Genomic DNA, 16,259 nt, shown 5'->3' with positions numbered 1-16,259 from the left:
CAGAGAGGAAGGCCCAGCCCTGGTATGGGCCATGGCCCCAGCTACACAATAGCTGCACAGCTGGGCAGCCCTGTCCCTGCAGTCTAAGCATTCAGCCCTGCCTGATAACAAGCAAGCAGTACAAAGAGTTAGTTCAAGAAAAAGGAGATTATAAGCTTTCACTGATTGAGGGAAAGGGGCACACGAGCATCTTCCATCACTTCCCCTGGTTCTAACACAGCTCTCAACTCATGGGTACCGACGAGGAAGAACCGCAAGGATACGTCCTTGGCTGGAACTGCAAAGGTATCCTAAGCGTAACTGTTCCCCGCACACTGGTTGACCTATTTTTAAAACATGTCATTGCCACAAAAAGCTACAACATAGCTGAAGGGAAACAAGCCTGTTGCATTTCTAATTGCCCACTGACAAAATACACACTGCCAATGAAGGTCTGCTTCCGCCTGCAGTAGGGCTTGTACTTAGCTCCCTTTCCTGCAATCATTAACTAGGCAGGAACAAGTGTTCTTCAAGCACCATGGCAAGAGCTCTTTATCACCTGCACTTCTTTTAAAGCCACTATATTCTGCCTGCCACCAGCTCAACCGGCAGTGGAAGCACCAAAACACATCTCTGCTGACAAGCGCAGAAAAAAATAGTCTCCCTTCCTCTGCACAAGTGGGAAAAAAGAAATATAAAGTATTTTTCATTTGCTTCTCTTTCTGAGCAAAAGAAAGAGAGAAGATAATGGAATTATAAGTAGGTGATTCAGCAACTGCTTAATGTGCAGCTTGGAGGGACTTACATTATTTGGATCAAAGACTTATGTATTGCACATCTTAATTGGACCAATTAAACTGGCAACACTGCACGATCCCTTGCTTCCAGAGTGTTGACTTTGTGCCTGTCTTTCTTCTCTGCGCAAGTGAAACAAGAATAAGCATGTTTATAATAATTTTCAGGGTCAGGTGGCCCAGATCAGGACACACAGATTTATATACATTTGATAGGTTTTGTGTCTGCAGACAACTTACATGCAAGCAGGCAAGCACCTCACCCTTGGCCTCCGTAGCACACGTGAGCCGGCCTCCCTAACACACACACGCACAATTACACTGTCTTCATCCACCCGCCTCTCCGGCCTCACACTCTCATCTCTGGTGTCCCATCTTGCCCCAGTTTAAGAACTGTTCTGAGAATGGATCTTTCTGGTCAGAAGCACAACAGATGGATGGCATTACACAAGGAGCAATAATATAATGTAAATGGGAATGCACCTGTTCTGCAGATGAGCTTCTAGTTCACACCGCTGCATTCTCTGCTGACACTCTGCCTTGAAAGGACAGAAGACAATCAGCTTATCCAACAGGTTTCGTACTAGAAGGCTGGACTTGTGGCACTGCTGGAAAGAGAGCTTTTTCCGATCCATAGGACAAAAGTTATACTCCTGCATGAAGTTTTCAAGGCACTTGAAACAGTACGTATGTCCGCAAGGGGTGTCCATAGGTTGGAGCAGAGGCTGAAGGCAGATATGGCAGATGAGTTCATCGTCCACTTCATCCTGGAAGTTGTAAAGATGATTGTCCAGCAAGAGGTGGAACTGACCACATTCGCAGCACAGTTCACTAACTTGGGACGCCTGTTCTTCTGCTACGGGATCAGCCATGATAGCCAGCATCAGGCACTCTTGGCCCAGCAGCAAGGAAACTTGTCACGTAGTAGCTGTCCGACAGAGGACCTCCACTGAAAGGGAGAGAAAGAGAGATTTCCAGCCAACTGTCTGCTCTAGATCTAACCAATTAAAAATTAAATTGTATTCCTGCCTTAAGTTCCCCCTGCTATCTTCACCCCCACCTACCTCCCTTAGGGTTCTTCCTTCCAGAGCGACCCTGTGAATGATCAACCCAGGGATCAGAGAATGCAAGGACCTCATGCAGCAAAACGTTTAAGCACATGGATAAATTGAAGCTTAGGTTACTTTACACACACCAGTGACACAGACTAGAGAAAACCCTGCCAAACATATGAACTAGAAAAGCTGAGACAAAAGCTGTGTGTTCTTGAGGAAGAACAACCCAGAGAGGAAAGGGAAGGGAAAGAAAGGATAATCAAGATAGTGATTTTTAAACTGTCAATTTTTCTCTCTGGCTTTCCAGATTACACCAAATATTTTAAAGATACGTATGGTGAAACATCAGTTTGGGGACTTCTAGTTGTTTGGATTTTTGTTTTGTGTTTTGAGAGGGGGATGAGGAAAAAGAAGAGGAAGAAATTTCAAAAGAAACTGAAATCTAAACCACATTTCCTTCCTTTTAAGCCCACTCCCTTCAAAAAAGTTCGTTTTAACAAACAATCCATTGTTCCCCACTCATCCATGCCTAAGTTCACCCATAGAAACAAATTTCCTATTAAAAGACTAAAGCTTCCTAAGTGGAAAAAACGTAAAGAGTTGTCCACATCACAGTTTGTTGTAACGTTACAGAAAGGCTTGAGCTTCAGCTTCTTACAGTTAGGGAGAATTAGATAAGGGGCAAACTGAGTTCTTTGTAGCTGCCGCTCTACTGATTTTAATAGAGATGTCTCCAGTCACATCCATTTTGAATCTTGCCTATTGTAATTAAATATAAAATTAACTTGAGTTTGCTAGCAGATTACTCTACAGGCACAGAGACTATTGCAGGAAGGATTTTTAACCTGGCAGTTATTTTAATGAAGTAGGAAATGTGGTACTAGGTGAAGGTAACATTCTGTATTACACCGTGGGGGGTTTTGTTGGTGGTGTGGTGGTGGTGAGTTTTTTTGGGGAGTCCTGGGTTGGTTTTTTTTTTTTTTAAGTTTATGTAAAAAAATCCTGGAGTCTTTTAAAACAAAAAATTGCAGAACTGTGATGAAATGGAAAATTTCTGAAAGATGACATGGAAAATATCTGAAAACAATTGCTTTATCTGGAACAGGTAAAAGCCTAAGCAAGAGTAAACACTGGTCTGCACCAGTGCCTGGAGGACACGGCTGGCACGCAGCAGCAACTTTGGAGGAGGGGAGGAAAGAACAATAAGATAGCAAGAACGGCAAGAAAAAATTAGTCATGGGTTTCTAATAAAAATCATACATCACTCCAATTAATTGTCAAGCGTAAGTCAGCTATTTAATTAAAGGGATAACGTATCACCAAGAGAATCAAGCCATTTTACAGGCAAATTTTTACCTAGCCATAGCAACTTGTTCACTTCAAAAGATTAAAACATTACTGTCACGGTTCCAGGTGGGTACATGGCATGAGTTGTTTGCTTCTCCTGCTGCTGCTGCAGTGCCAGAAAGCATCTTCCCCTTGAGGAAAGCACTTAGGCTGGATGTACAGACCTAGCTCTTCTGTTTGCAGTTACTCCTTAACTCTTGCATGACTGACTCGGTGCTCCCCAAAAGAGAAAGCACAGTTCACAGACAGCACACAAGCAAACCAGAGCAGATGTATCCTTGCCCTACTCTCTTAGAAATATCCCTGTTCTTTGGTACTTACCTCCATCTGAAACAGGCATCCCTACTGTTTGCCTTACAAAAAGTCTTCATTTGATCTTGAATTATCTTACAAGCAAAAAGGAAACATTTCAGCATCAGACAATCACTTAACGTCACCTACCAATTCTAATCAATCAGCTCAGCACCAGCAGTTAACGAAACACCAAGCTTCCAAGGCAAACATCTACCAATAAGAAATACTTGTGCTTCGGGTTGTAGTATTTGCATAAAACTTTGGCAGGTGATTAAACAAATCTACTTTCTCAGCGAAAACAAACCCCACGGTAATTTTGCTGATAAACTACTTTTATATGGGGATTTTTCAGATTATTTACCAAATTCATTCTCTGCTTTCTGTGTTTAAAGGTTATACAAGATGAATCCCATTTATGAGTCATTTCAAAACTCATGGAAGATAAAAGCATCACCACAATCTTGCTGCTTTTTAATTCCCTGTAACTCTAAGCTGTTCTGCTCTCTCAATTCTAGATCCTCGAAAACAAGGTGTGAAGATTTCATTCAAAAGTGCCAAAGTAAATTTTACTTTTACACCACTGTCCTTTCAATAAGGAGGACACTCCTGCAGACATCAGGGAACCTAAGCCTGACACCTCCGTGATGAAACCCAGCCCACACCCTTCGGCAAGGCAGGAGTTAGTGAGCAGCACAGGGAGGACAGCAGGCTCAAACAAGCCTGCCGCTTGTTCAGTGATTCAGTCAGAAAGCAGATGTTCTGTAAGAGGAAAATTGCTAACATCTTATTCAGCAAAGACGACTACTTCAGCAGAACAAGACAGATTTTGAGTGTCTAGAAAAATGCACTGTTTCAACATAAGAGGCATGGTTCCCCTCAGCTTAAATAGACCAGTTTCAAGAGAGTTCGTCTAGAGTCCCTAGGATTCTAGCTTCAGAGGTGAAGTTTGATATATACTCAATCTTTTGCAGTTTCCATCAAATTTCACTTACTCGTTCTAACCTCTGAAGGTCAGACCAACCCCAACAACCCCCTTCGTTCTTGTGTTGCTCTTTTTATTATACCATTCCCCCTCTCCAGCTTCCTTCCGACAATGCCACCTTCAGTGGCACGTTCCCTGCTCCTGCCTTTCTCTGTAGTACTGGGATCTCTCCCTTGGCCTCACATGTATTTCAGCTTACACACAATGCACATAATATGAGGGAATCATAAAATGAGGATCTAGCTTGATCCCAAGTTACTACTTATTGACTACATGAAAATGTTAAAGCCTGACAGATACATATGTTGCTGCTCTAATAGACTCTGCTATTCTAAAAGTATAATGCAAGGAATGCCTCTGGAGCCTGACTTATTTAGAAAGTAATACACCCCATTCCTATACATGACAAAGAATTGAAGGAAATAAACCAGCAGAAATTTCTTTATATTTCCCCGTTTCTTACCCTGTGTGGGCTAGAGAAAATATTTCTTTGGGATCGCCTTTACTGCATTTTTTTAAAAAATCACTGTTGGCTTTTTTTTTTTTTTTAAAAGTAGGATTTCTGGTACTGTAACACTGACTTAAAGAACACTTTTTTTTTTTTTAAAGGAAGACTTATCAGGTTGTCTAATCTATTTCCCTGCCAAAGCAAGACTATTCCTGACAATATTAGCACATTGCCTATTCTTGTTTTAACTCTGCTAGGGCACAGAGCCTCAGATATACACCCCCTCTGCACGTCTACAACACTGTTAATAGCTCTAGTAGGGAGTATGCCAAGAACCACACCGGCAGCGAACCACTCAGCACCATTCCTGATGGACAAACTCTGTTCAGTTCTCCAAAGCACCCTGGACTTGTAAACAGAACTGATGAATTACTTCGACAGCTTTTTTTAAAAAATCTTTTTAAAAAAGCATAATTACCTAAGAAATCTTTCCAACGTCGTTCCTCCACTTGCGCTACATAGTGACTGAAGAGGAACTGTGGCTGTGGTACCTGGCTACCCCAAGAGCAACATCCCTGCTTCCAATCTTAGCATTTGAAGCCTCAGCATTTCTGAACGTGACTCTTGCTCCTTGTTTTTAAGGCATTTCACTTTGCCATTGTTAGCGTGGAGCACAAATTATGGCACAATTCAGTCCAGGCCTGTCTGCTCATACAATTCCAGCATTTGATACAAGTCACTTTCAGTCATGAACATATTTACCTTAATGACAACTCTTTGAGGTATAACATTGTTGCTGTTCCCATTTAAAGACTGAGAAATGACATCAGGAGCGGCTAAAATACAGACCTACAGAGGCATCAACTCATGGGAATTTAACACTTCAGTATGTCTCTGAATATGATCTCAAGTGACCTACCTAAGACCACACAGGAAGCTCCTGGGGAAAAAAACAAAAAACAAAAAAACCCACTGCCACACAAAAAACAACCAACCAAACAACAACAAAAAAAGAAAATCAAGACTGTTTCTATTAACTAACTGATCTATAAAACCACAAGTATGGTGAGTGAGCCAGAGCACATTCCATATTGCAAAATAAAGAAACATGCAGCTAGTCTGCAGTAAGGACACAAAACAGAAGTGTAAAATTTTTCCTAACAGTTAGGATGACTAGAGTAATGTCTCATACTGCTTTAGTTAAAAAATAATTTAAAAAAAAAAATCTGTCAAATAACTAGTTCTTAATATTAAAAAACTACTTGTACTATGGAAAATATTTTGGAGATAGAACGGCTTTATGCTTTTAGGCACCTGTAGGTTAGCACTTATATGTTGATATAGACTGTGTTATTGAAAACCCCAATATAAAAGTTGGCTTTAAGATTGCAGGGCGCGTGCCCCACATATACTGCTATGTAATAGTTCACTGCAATAATTATGCCAGTTATTATATTTATAACTACATTTCCCTGGGAGACTGGAAATGCAACATTCCAACTAAAGGCTAAACAATTAATTAATTTTTTTAGGGTGGACAAAACAAAGCCAGCCCATTCTGGATTAAGATGACTGAGAGCACACACCAGCAGGGCACCAACCCAAAAACCATCTGCTTACACAAAAGCAAGTTCAAGATGGATTCTAACATAGCAAACCCAGTGCTCTAGCAATAAACCACAAGAAAAACTGGCAGAACTTTTGCTAAACTGTCTGCAGTTTTCACTCAGTTAAGAAGTTTTGTGTTTCACAGAATGGCAATTTTTTTTTCATTCTAGAGACAGAGAAGTACGTTGTAAGAGTGTTCTGTAACAGGGTTTTTTTGCTGAATTTCAGCACTACTTTGAACGAGGATTTCACATATGTGAAATGGGACAGTTTTTATATGAAATGCACTACTGTCCTGACTGAACACTTCCAGTGTGCTGCTGCAGTGTTTCACAACCATGAGTAAACCATCCTTAGTTTACAGTAGTGGCACAGAAAATAGCCTTGAAATATCAGAGGATTTTTATACGCAATACTTAAAGTAGGTCAACTTTTACAAAAACCACAATACCGAACCCAAGAATAGTTTCAGGTGGTGATATAATGTCCTATTATCTTTCTTTGTTATTTTCTGATATGGCTAAGATCAGGCCACTGAATGTAAAAGTAGGAAGTCAAAGCTTCTGTAAATGGTAAGTTTATACAGTTAAATAAGCAGCAACCCTTTCACTGATTAACCTTGCCCTCAAGCCAAAGGGTTTCTAATAAGCCACCTCCAAGAGTAACTGCTCAGCACGTATATGAACACTTTGATTGAGAAACTCTAAATCAAAGCTGCTTTACTGTACTCAATATAAAGGAAGATCAACAATTTTAAAAGTTTTCATTGTTCCCATCATTTATGCCCATTCTTTAACCGTAAATCTGAAAATAAGTCGTATTCTAACTCCCTGGTGTTTCTGTGCTCATTGGGCAATATTGTATTTAATCTGCTTGAACTTCTGAGCAAGTATCTGTTTTCTCAACCAGAAAACCAACTGTATTTTCATTAATTATCATCAGAATCATTATCCTGTTAGACTAGAAAAGACTTATTATTCCAGGAAACCCTATTCTGAGAGATATGCTAAAAGGCTTGCTTGACTAGAGCAAGACTATCCCAAGGAGTTTTCTCCTGAGCAACTTTTGCAATATCAGCTCTCCAGCATGGTACCTGGATTTCCATTTTAAACATAATGCACTTCAAGATAGATTTTTTTTTTTTTAAACTGTTTTGTTAATATATTGGAAAGTTCAACATAAGAAAAGATCTCTTAGCTTTGTATTACTTATTTTAAAAATCTTACTAGCAATCAACAGCTTAAATTGCAAACACACACCTAATTTTAGGAGGAAGAAAAGCTGACATGAAAAATTAAGAAGTTGGCGCTTAAAATTCATTTCTTTCACTACCATATGCTCTTAACATTTGCTTCTCAGCTCAGTTAATGACACCACAGAACAGTAACTGTCTCACCAGGGACCCAGCAAGCTAAAGTAGCGGGACTACACAAATGTGATTTCAACAGTTAATCCCAATTCTTTCTACAGAGCAGGAGATTCTGGTGTTACTGTTCAATTAATATTATCTGGGTAACAGGAACCAATAAATTTCCTCTCTCCTCCCTTCTTCTTAAGGAATTAAGTAGTGGTGTAAAATGTTTTCCACCCACAGTTTTCTTCCAAGGAGATTAAACAGTGACTATTTTAACACATTGCTCTGATAAATGGATAAACTAAATGCCATCAAATAGAAGCGAAGACAAGTGCTGCAGAAAAAGCTGTTTTATTTATATTTCTTCCTGCTTTCTCACCTTTGCTAGATGCTTCCGCTATATCCACCATCCTTTCTACACCGTCTTCCACACAAACTTGCAAGTTACTCATTTTATGCTCACAGGAATTCTTCTCTTGTACCACTCACTTAAATCAGTTTGCTTCTTTGCAGAATTTGACCCAAAGCCTCCTATGGAAGTTTCACCACTGGCAGCACGCATGGATTTTCTTTGTGTGTTCTTTATTTTTTTCTATTGTATCTAATCATCTCTCTCTAGGAAATTAAATCCCCCTACCTCCGCACTCACCTACATTTTGAATTTGGCAGCTATCTGTAATTCCATCCCTAAAAATCAGTTTGATGTTTGTGGGAGAAGTTTTCTATAGACAAAGAAAGAAGGAATCCAATGCTATAATTTAAGGATAAAGTACCTAATCTGTAATTAATAACCAAAGCTTCTCTTGCAATTAAAGCAAAAAGCCCAAAACCAAAACAAAGAGGGATTAGGAGATTTGATCTTAAGATTTAGGTTCATCTAAATATCTGGTAGCACACTTACTTTCCAAAGAGTTGGGTTTGCTTTTGAGGACAGGAGGTAAGGATCATGTGTCTATTGGCTATATACGAATACCAGATGCTCTTACCACATCGTTGTCTGTGTGTCTACCTGTAAATTCCTTGTTTATAGAAAGAAAATAGCGCCATGGTTTACAGAATCTGAAATAAGCATGTTATGTGCAGAGGCTTGTCTTGGGTGGAAGCCTTCATAACCAGCCAGCCCTGATAGCTATTACTCTTGCAGTAGCCTGATGAAAGAAATCCTGTACATCACTGTCCATTTGTGATCTGGGTGTTGTATTTGTAACATAGGTCAGAAAAAAGCAGATGCTTTCTTATCACAGAATTTCTGAAGCATACAAGGGAAGAAGCAGGCTGCATTATATAACTACATGTTTTTAAAAGTCACTGTTTGAATCTCCTTACCAAGGCAGTCATCATCATATATATTTAAAAGTAATGTGAGAAGGGGGGGAGGAGGGAAGAGAGAGACTGTTGCTTTTGGGAGACATATGGTATTTCTACAGCTCTAAGCCTGGCCTGTCTTGTGAGAAAGTCCTACAAAGCTTTAATCTCTATCACACTCGATAGAGTGTTACTTTAAAATTAAATGAAATTAGTTTCAGTTTAAAGAAACTAATCTTAGCTATTCTCAACCTTAAGCATGAAATAATTTATTTTCTAGGTTAGTTAAAAAAAGACAACACTTTTGCAAATATTGTTTTCTACATAACTTTACCATAAGCAATCCAGCAGCATGAAAGCAGTTTTGCACCTGGTGATGAAATATTTCCTATTAACAGACAGATAGTTACAGTTGTTAACACCAGAAACATCAGATTAGGGCTTTACTGCAGGGTAAAGTAGCACAGAACTTTTCATTATCCATATCAAGTCAAATTCTTGTCTCGGTTACAGTAGCACTTTTTTTTTTTTTTATGGTGCTCCGTTTTAAGTTAAAGAGTTTGGCACAACCTATGACAGCATCCCTTTATATCAATAGGCACTTGGAATCTAAATGCCGCAAAATAAAACCAAAGATCAGTGACAAACATGCAGCATGGCTGAGAGCACTATTCTAGAGGGACCATCAAATTTCCCCCAGTCCTGGCTCTTTTTTTCTCAACGGCTCCAGACTGCCCCAGCCTGTGCTTGATGCCATCACCAACAGCAGGGCATATCACCCTGCTCGGTATACAATACCCCAGACTTCCTTTCATGGGATAAGAGGGCATTTTATCGAAACCAGTGCGAAGTACCTTCTAGCCCAAGCCTGTTCCCACTAACTAAAAAAGCTGAATTAAAAGATAATTAAGTCTGTAATTCCCCTTTACATTCCATCTCACCATCAGATCATGGTAAAGGGGAAAGAAAACAAGTTATCTTCATTTAAACAAAAAAAGCAACACCTAATTCCCCTGACCATGTCTTCTCAAACTGTGGCTCCTCAGGGTGGCGTGCAGCTAAGTTTGAAGTTCGCTTAAACTCCCGCCAGTGCCTGTGGGCAGGCAGAGCTGCTACTGCTGCAACCAGTAGCTGAAATGCCCTTCATCACAGATGGCAGCTCGTAAGTAAATAAGCACTACAATAGAAGTAAAAAAAAAAAAAAAAAATTAAAAAAAAAAATCTCTGGATTAAGAATTACATTCACTTAGAGATTTACAGAACAGTATTATGGCTCATTTTTAAAAGACTTGAGACACATTCTGCTGCTTAGGACATTTGTATTTCAGGTTCATGAGCTTAAGTACAGTTGCACATGTAATTTAAGATGCCTCTTCATCATACAATTTCTCCTGGTGTATCTTGATGACTTTATTTAGACTTAACCGTCACAGCTAGGGGGAAACAAAACTGCAAGAGGCATTTTTTTATTTGTTTGGGTTTTTTAAAAATCTTATCCTGATTTAAAGCTGTGTCCAAGCTGGTATCAGAAATGGGTCTTTAAGAACCATTGTTATCTTACCTTATTGGGCACATAGTTACAGTATATGTAAATTGATAATTCTGTTATATTTACCCTTGTTCTAAAAATAATTTTAAAATGGGTGTGGCCATCTCACCAGTTAAAAGACCTGGAACAACAGACCAAAGTCCTTCCAGTATCCACACATCAATACAGCAACCACATTCTTCCTTAGCCACCCGTGAACGACCTTAAGTCGTGCTATAGGTAGGAATGGGGCGGCAATCTCCTTTCTCTGTTCAGTTTTCAGCCTGTTGAGATTGCTAGTAAAGTAGCCAAGTAGCCCCAGGTGTTAATTTCACAGGGAACTTTTTTTTTAATCCTGAGTACAAAAAGGCCCAGAAGACCCATTATGTTTATTTTTATGTATCCTACTTGAAATAATCACACAGCAATTTTTGTTCACTACCAATTGAGATCATGTAAAAGAGGATATCCTCAGATCTAAGGTTCCCAGGGCAGGGACTGCTTTATTTATTTATTTATTTTCTATTTAGAGACCTGCAATAGCACTTACTAGGTGAGAAGACTTTATCTGTTATTTATTAGTCTAGAGGTGGGAGGTTAATAAGTCTGAGAACTTTACAAATAGGGCTGATCGTGATTTACTGGACTTTCAACAACTGCAACACAACTGATGTCACAGGTGAGCCCCTTGAAGTCTCAGAGGAGCAGGTCAAGTTTTATCTCAACCCCTTTTTAACTGTCAGAAAATCAGCTTTTAAAGAGAGAGTCTGCTGCAGCTGTTTACAAAACTTGCATGGGTTAAGGCCCAGGCAAAGGGTAGACAAAGCGAGACAACACTTTTTTTAAATACATAATCCCTTCCAGTACTTCCCTTCCAGAATATTCCAAATAAGGAACACTACAGTCTTCAAACAAAATTTGCACAGAGACCCTCTAAACTCAGGGGACCACTATATACACATAAAACCAGCCTTCACCTGTAAGCTGCTGATTGTCTCTCCAAATTCCTCCAGCTTTATTCCATTTCCCTCCTTCCAGCCTTGAGTGCTTTTTCCTGGACCAGCACAGTAATTCCTACTACTCATGTTCATCTAAATCCCCTCTAACACTTTAGATGGTTCGTGAGATACTGGCTCATGGGCAATTTCTTATCCAGAGTATCAAAAAAATTGCCAGATATTTTCATATTTTCAAACTCAACTCATGTCAAGAAATTTCTAAGCCAAGAGCAACATTTTGTGTGTTATAAATCAGGGAACATAAACTGACGAGGGATTGTCAAATACAATTCCTAACAACTGTATGAACAGCACCACTAAAGTAAGCTGAGAAGGAAAAGCCAAACAAGAGGGTTTTGTATTAAACCAGCAAAACATACTCAGGCCTGTGAGTAAGACAACAGCTGCAACTACTCTGGCAAGATATACATGATTAGAATGAAATGATGCAGCTTAATTTTCAAAGTGAAATCAATATAGCAGTTGCAGCAGGATTTTTTTTTTTTAATGCAGAAAACAAGAAATATATGGCAATGCACAAGGAAGAGTAACAAAATACAGCAGAGGGTGATTCGTGAACTACAGATATTTTATTCTGCAGTTATTTATTCTTATTATACTATTAAGTCTAAGAGTCTACAATCTCATAAATGTGTGTAAATTCATCTAGAAACCATACTTAGGGAAGTACAGCACTACCATGGTTTACGAAACCATTAATTATGATTTCTAATTGAAGTTACTGGAATCGCCATTCAGGTAGCACTAATGTTATTCAGAATAATCCTCAACCTGTTTCATCAGGTATCTTCGAACCTCATGGGGGCTTTTTGGAGTTCATTTAGCTGCCAGGTCCCTTGTGGAGCTGTTTCTTCCACCTTTTACAGCTCCCATTCCCCAGGCCATATGGTTGGGTTTGTTTCTTAACTCTTGCTCACTTCCCTCACTATTCATTTGGTTAGAAACTTTAAAAGAAGTTTGTCTTTCAACAGATGAGGTTCCTTTTTGCTGCACACCACAGGTCCTTCTCTCCATTTCATTTCATTGGGGTTTTATGCTAGTGCATCTCTGTTATTTAAATGAGTTACATATACATCAAGCTTGCATACTAGAGCAGACACATAAATAAGGTGAATGAAGGTGTGGATTTACAGCACAGCTGAGTTTTCCAACAGCTAGTGAACCCCATAAAAGCTTGGCCTCCTCTTTATAATTTCTCTGCTCCATCCTCAGCCATATGACCCCTTTGTTTTTCCCTGCACAAGCACTGGTGCTGTTCTGACTTCATGAGCCGGTTCAGGGAGCAAATGCCTTTGGGGGAGGGAATAAATATTACCGCTGCCCTAGCCCCTTTCAGCAGCAGACACGCTACATCTGCTTAGTCACATTGTAAAAGAAGAGTTTGAGTGTGTAACTTAAGAGAACTAAGTTTTGTTTTGAAGGAGCCATGTGCACAATCTGCTTTCTCTTTGCTGGAGAACTGCCAAAAGAGCTCTGGCCTTCAAGCATCAAGGACAAACGTCAGCACCGTCCCTCAAAGGCACAGCACACAACTGGCATTGCTGCGGGAGGATAACTACAGTTCTTTATACTACACCATGCCATCCAAACCTTGGGCTGCTCTGGAATCTCCAGAGGCTAAACGATTAGACCGTGTCTGGGGCCATGTGACAGTGATAGAAACTTCCCTGGGCTGCCTATTTTCTCCACAGGCTTGTATGCTGTGACCCTGCCCCAACATACCCTTTGCACAGCAGAGACCTCCTCTAACACTTATTATCTGCACTTGAGCTGGAATAGTGTTTCCTATGGAGCCTTTATACGGTTCTGGTCCTTTCACCTTGGCTAAAAAACTGGAGCAGAAAGTGAAAATATGACCCTTTTTGGTTTGGTAAGCAACAGCGAAATACTCATTTTGCGTTCCTTACTTTACCAAGATAAAGTAGGACCAAAAAAATCACTCAAGGAATTGAAAGTGCTGTTTCAAGCATGGCTTAAAGCTAACTAAGCCTGCACTGCCACCGAAAGGGGCAGTCCCACTGTCCCTGCCACCTCCTATGCTGGCATCAGCTGGCTGCTGCCTGTTCTGTTCGTTTTCCATCAGATAACAAGGCTAATGTCAGAAGCAGAGAGATGTCAAGTGCACACAACCAAGCAGTGAAGCAGAGTGGGATCGTCCCTTTAGCAGCGCACAGCCTCACCCTGCTTTAAACCCCTCATGAAAAACTTCTAAATTAAATAAAAAGCATTCCAGTTATATAGTATTCCTTAAACATTTCTTTCCAAGCCTCTTACAAACCTCTCCAGAGCATTACCTTATATTTAACATCACCTGTATTTCTTACCTTTAAGGCATTTCCAAAATGTCCACATGGTCACATTGCTCTCCTTTGCCTGTTATCTCAGCTTCTATTTATAGGCTTTTTCTGCATTAATTACCAGCACAGCACCAGAAACTTGCCAACTTAGTACCTCTCCATCTCTTAGCAAAGAAATTTTGCCCTACAGCCTCCCTCCGACCCACGCAAGCGGCCAAAACACTGAGTTTGGGGTGTCCTGCACAGGCCCGAGGACTGCTTGTCTGCAAGACCGACCTTTGAAGAGTTAAGCCCTTGGGGCAGGCAGTCAGCCTTCACCTGCACTGCCCAGCCCTAGTCGTACTTACTACCCTGTGTAATGACAAAAGACCTACATTTGCTCTCCCGCCTCGCTCGGGCATGACTGAGAAACCCTCAGCTGAGAGAACTAGACGCCGGGCCAGGAGCTGCCGCCCTCAGCCGCTTCCACAGCTGATCCGCGACCCCCCGCGGCCTCCCGCCCCTCAGCCCGGCGGCGGACGCCACAGCCACGGCGGGAACCCCGCGCCCCTCACGCACCCCCCCCCCCCCCCCCCCCCCCCTTACCGCTCACCTGTAGGCGCCGGGAGCGGGAAAGGGAGCTCGCTCGCCCCCGGGAAGGGGAGGGAGGAGGCGAGGGAAGCCCAGCGCCAACCCGGCCTGCGACAGCGGCAAGCGCGGCTCCTCCACCAAGTTTCCGGGCGGGGAAGAAAGTCGAAACCTACGTGAGAGGAGGAGGAGGCAGCGCAGCCGCCCAGGTGTCGCTCGCCCGGCACGGCTCGGCTCAGCCCTGCCCTCCCCTCATCACCACCGCGCTCCCCTCCTCCCTCTCGGGCCGGCCCGGGCCGCCCACACCCCCAGCAGCCCTGCTCCCGCCCCGCCAGAGGGCGCCGCGGCGTCGCGGGGCACGTTCTTGTCCTCGGGCGCCTGCGCCGGCGCCTCCCGCTCCCCTCAGGCTCTGCCCGCCCCCGAGGCTGGCGGAGCACTCGCCGGGTCAGTCTCAGAATGGCGGGTGTCCGCGGCGGCTCTTCCCCGCCGTCTGGGTCGCGGTGTGCAGGTGAAGGAGCAGCGGAGGACAGGTGCTGGGGGCTCACCTCTGGGAAAGACCTCGGCCGCTCGTCGCGGGTCCCTCGGCCCTGTGGGGAACGGTCTCTCCTCTCGTTTAGGGACGTCTCTGCTTCTGAGGTGATTCTGCTCACCCCTGGGGCTGTTTCCTCTTCTACCAGTGTCCTTAGGCCTCTGCCTTACCAAAAAAACCCCCTGTAAAATAGAATAAAGAGCAAAACCTGATGCTGTTCTGAGTGCAAGGAGCAAATTGTAGTTCAGCTGGCTGAAAAAAACCACAGACTTTGAGGGGAAATTATTTTTTGCATTTACATTCTGCCCGCTCTTCTGGGCGATAAACAGAAATACTGACAATTCAGAAGTACTCGGCTTGCGCTTGCATTTAATTTGTTGGCAAGGCAAATTGTAAAAGTCTAGGAAATTAGGGAGCCTGCTGCCAGCCGCTGAGCAGCTGTCGTGCCGTGGGAGGAAGCCCTGGTGCTGTGGGGCCGTGGGGTGCTTCGTGCTGCTTTGTGGCTGGTAAGAGCCAGGGAAGGGATGGCACTGGAGACAACAGAGTGCTAATTTCTGTGCTGTTACTATAAACTGTAAATAGGGCCAGCTTCCAGTGTTCGTATTTAGGCAGCTCCCTGTAACTCTCATACTTCAAACCAGCAAAATGCCAAACCAGGTGGGGTCTAAAAGTTGTCAAGCTATGTTAGCACTATGTCCAAGCTGAGAATTCCTCCCAAAGGAAGAGACTTTCCTGGATGTGTATCGTGCCTTTCTTTGTGCCAGATCACATTTGGGTCCACACAGTGAACTAGAACTGTTTCAGGCCAAAAAAACCCCCTGAAATCAACTCCTAAAATTCCAACCCATGGTATTTTCTGGGTTATAATTTCTTTCTCTAGTTCATCACACAGCCTTGGAAATACTGCAGTCAAGAGGGTCATGAAATAATAAAGAAGATGACATTTCTGCCAATAAAGAAAAAAAGTAGAACATTAAACCATGGTTTTAGAGGAGGATCTATTAGGAAGGAAACTTTTGTACATTAACATAGGTAATATGCAGTGCAGGTGGAACTAGGACACACCTAAATTTGATCATTTAGGCATGTCCCATAGTTGCTGAAGTAGACCCAAATGGAGAGAGGAGTAAGTGCTTTCAATGCCCTGAAAACA

At 42.1% G+C, this 16,259-nt stretch overlaps 1 protein-coding gene across 2 annotated transcripts in view; it reads right to left on the bottom strand.

Annotated features, from left to right (window-relative positions):
* The window catches only part of LOC127019771 (ligand of Numb protein X 2-like), a 33,484-nt gene extending 18,704 nt beyond the window's left edge, over positions 1–14,780 (bottom strand). Inside the window, exons 1-2 of one of the 2 annotated variants that reach the window (XM_050901982.1) lie at positions 14,603–14,780; positions 1,257–1,722 (exon numbers count right to left, since the gene is read on the bottom strand). In XM_050901982.1, coding sequence (XP_050757939.1) covers positions 1,257–1,657 — 401 coding nt within the window. In that variant the 5' untranslated portion in view covers positions 1,658–1,722; positions 14,603–14,780. Of the gene's footprint in view, positions 1–1,256; positions 1,723–14,037; positions 14,189–14,602 lie in introns of those variants that run through there. The other variant, XM_050901983.1, reaches the window with a different exon arrangement.
* Positions 14,781–16,259: the final 1,479 nt, after the last annotated feature.

Source organism: Gymnogyps californianus, chromosome 9, assembly GCF_018139145.2.
Source record: "Gymnogyps californianus isolate 813 chromosome 9, ASM1813914v2, whole genome shotgun sequence".
Lineage (NCBI taxonomy): Eukaryota > Metazoa > Chordata > Aves > Accipitriformes > Cathartidae > Gymnogyps > Gymnogyps californianus.
Note: the sequence above shows the minus strand (reverse complement) of the source record. Positions and strands in the feature narration are given on the sequence as shown.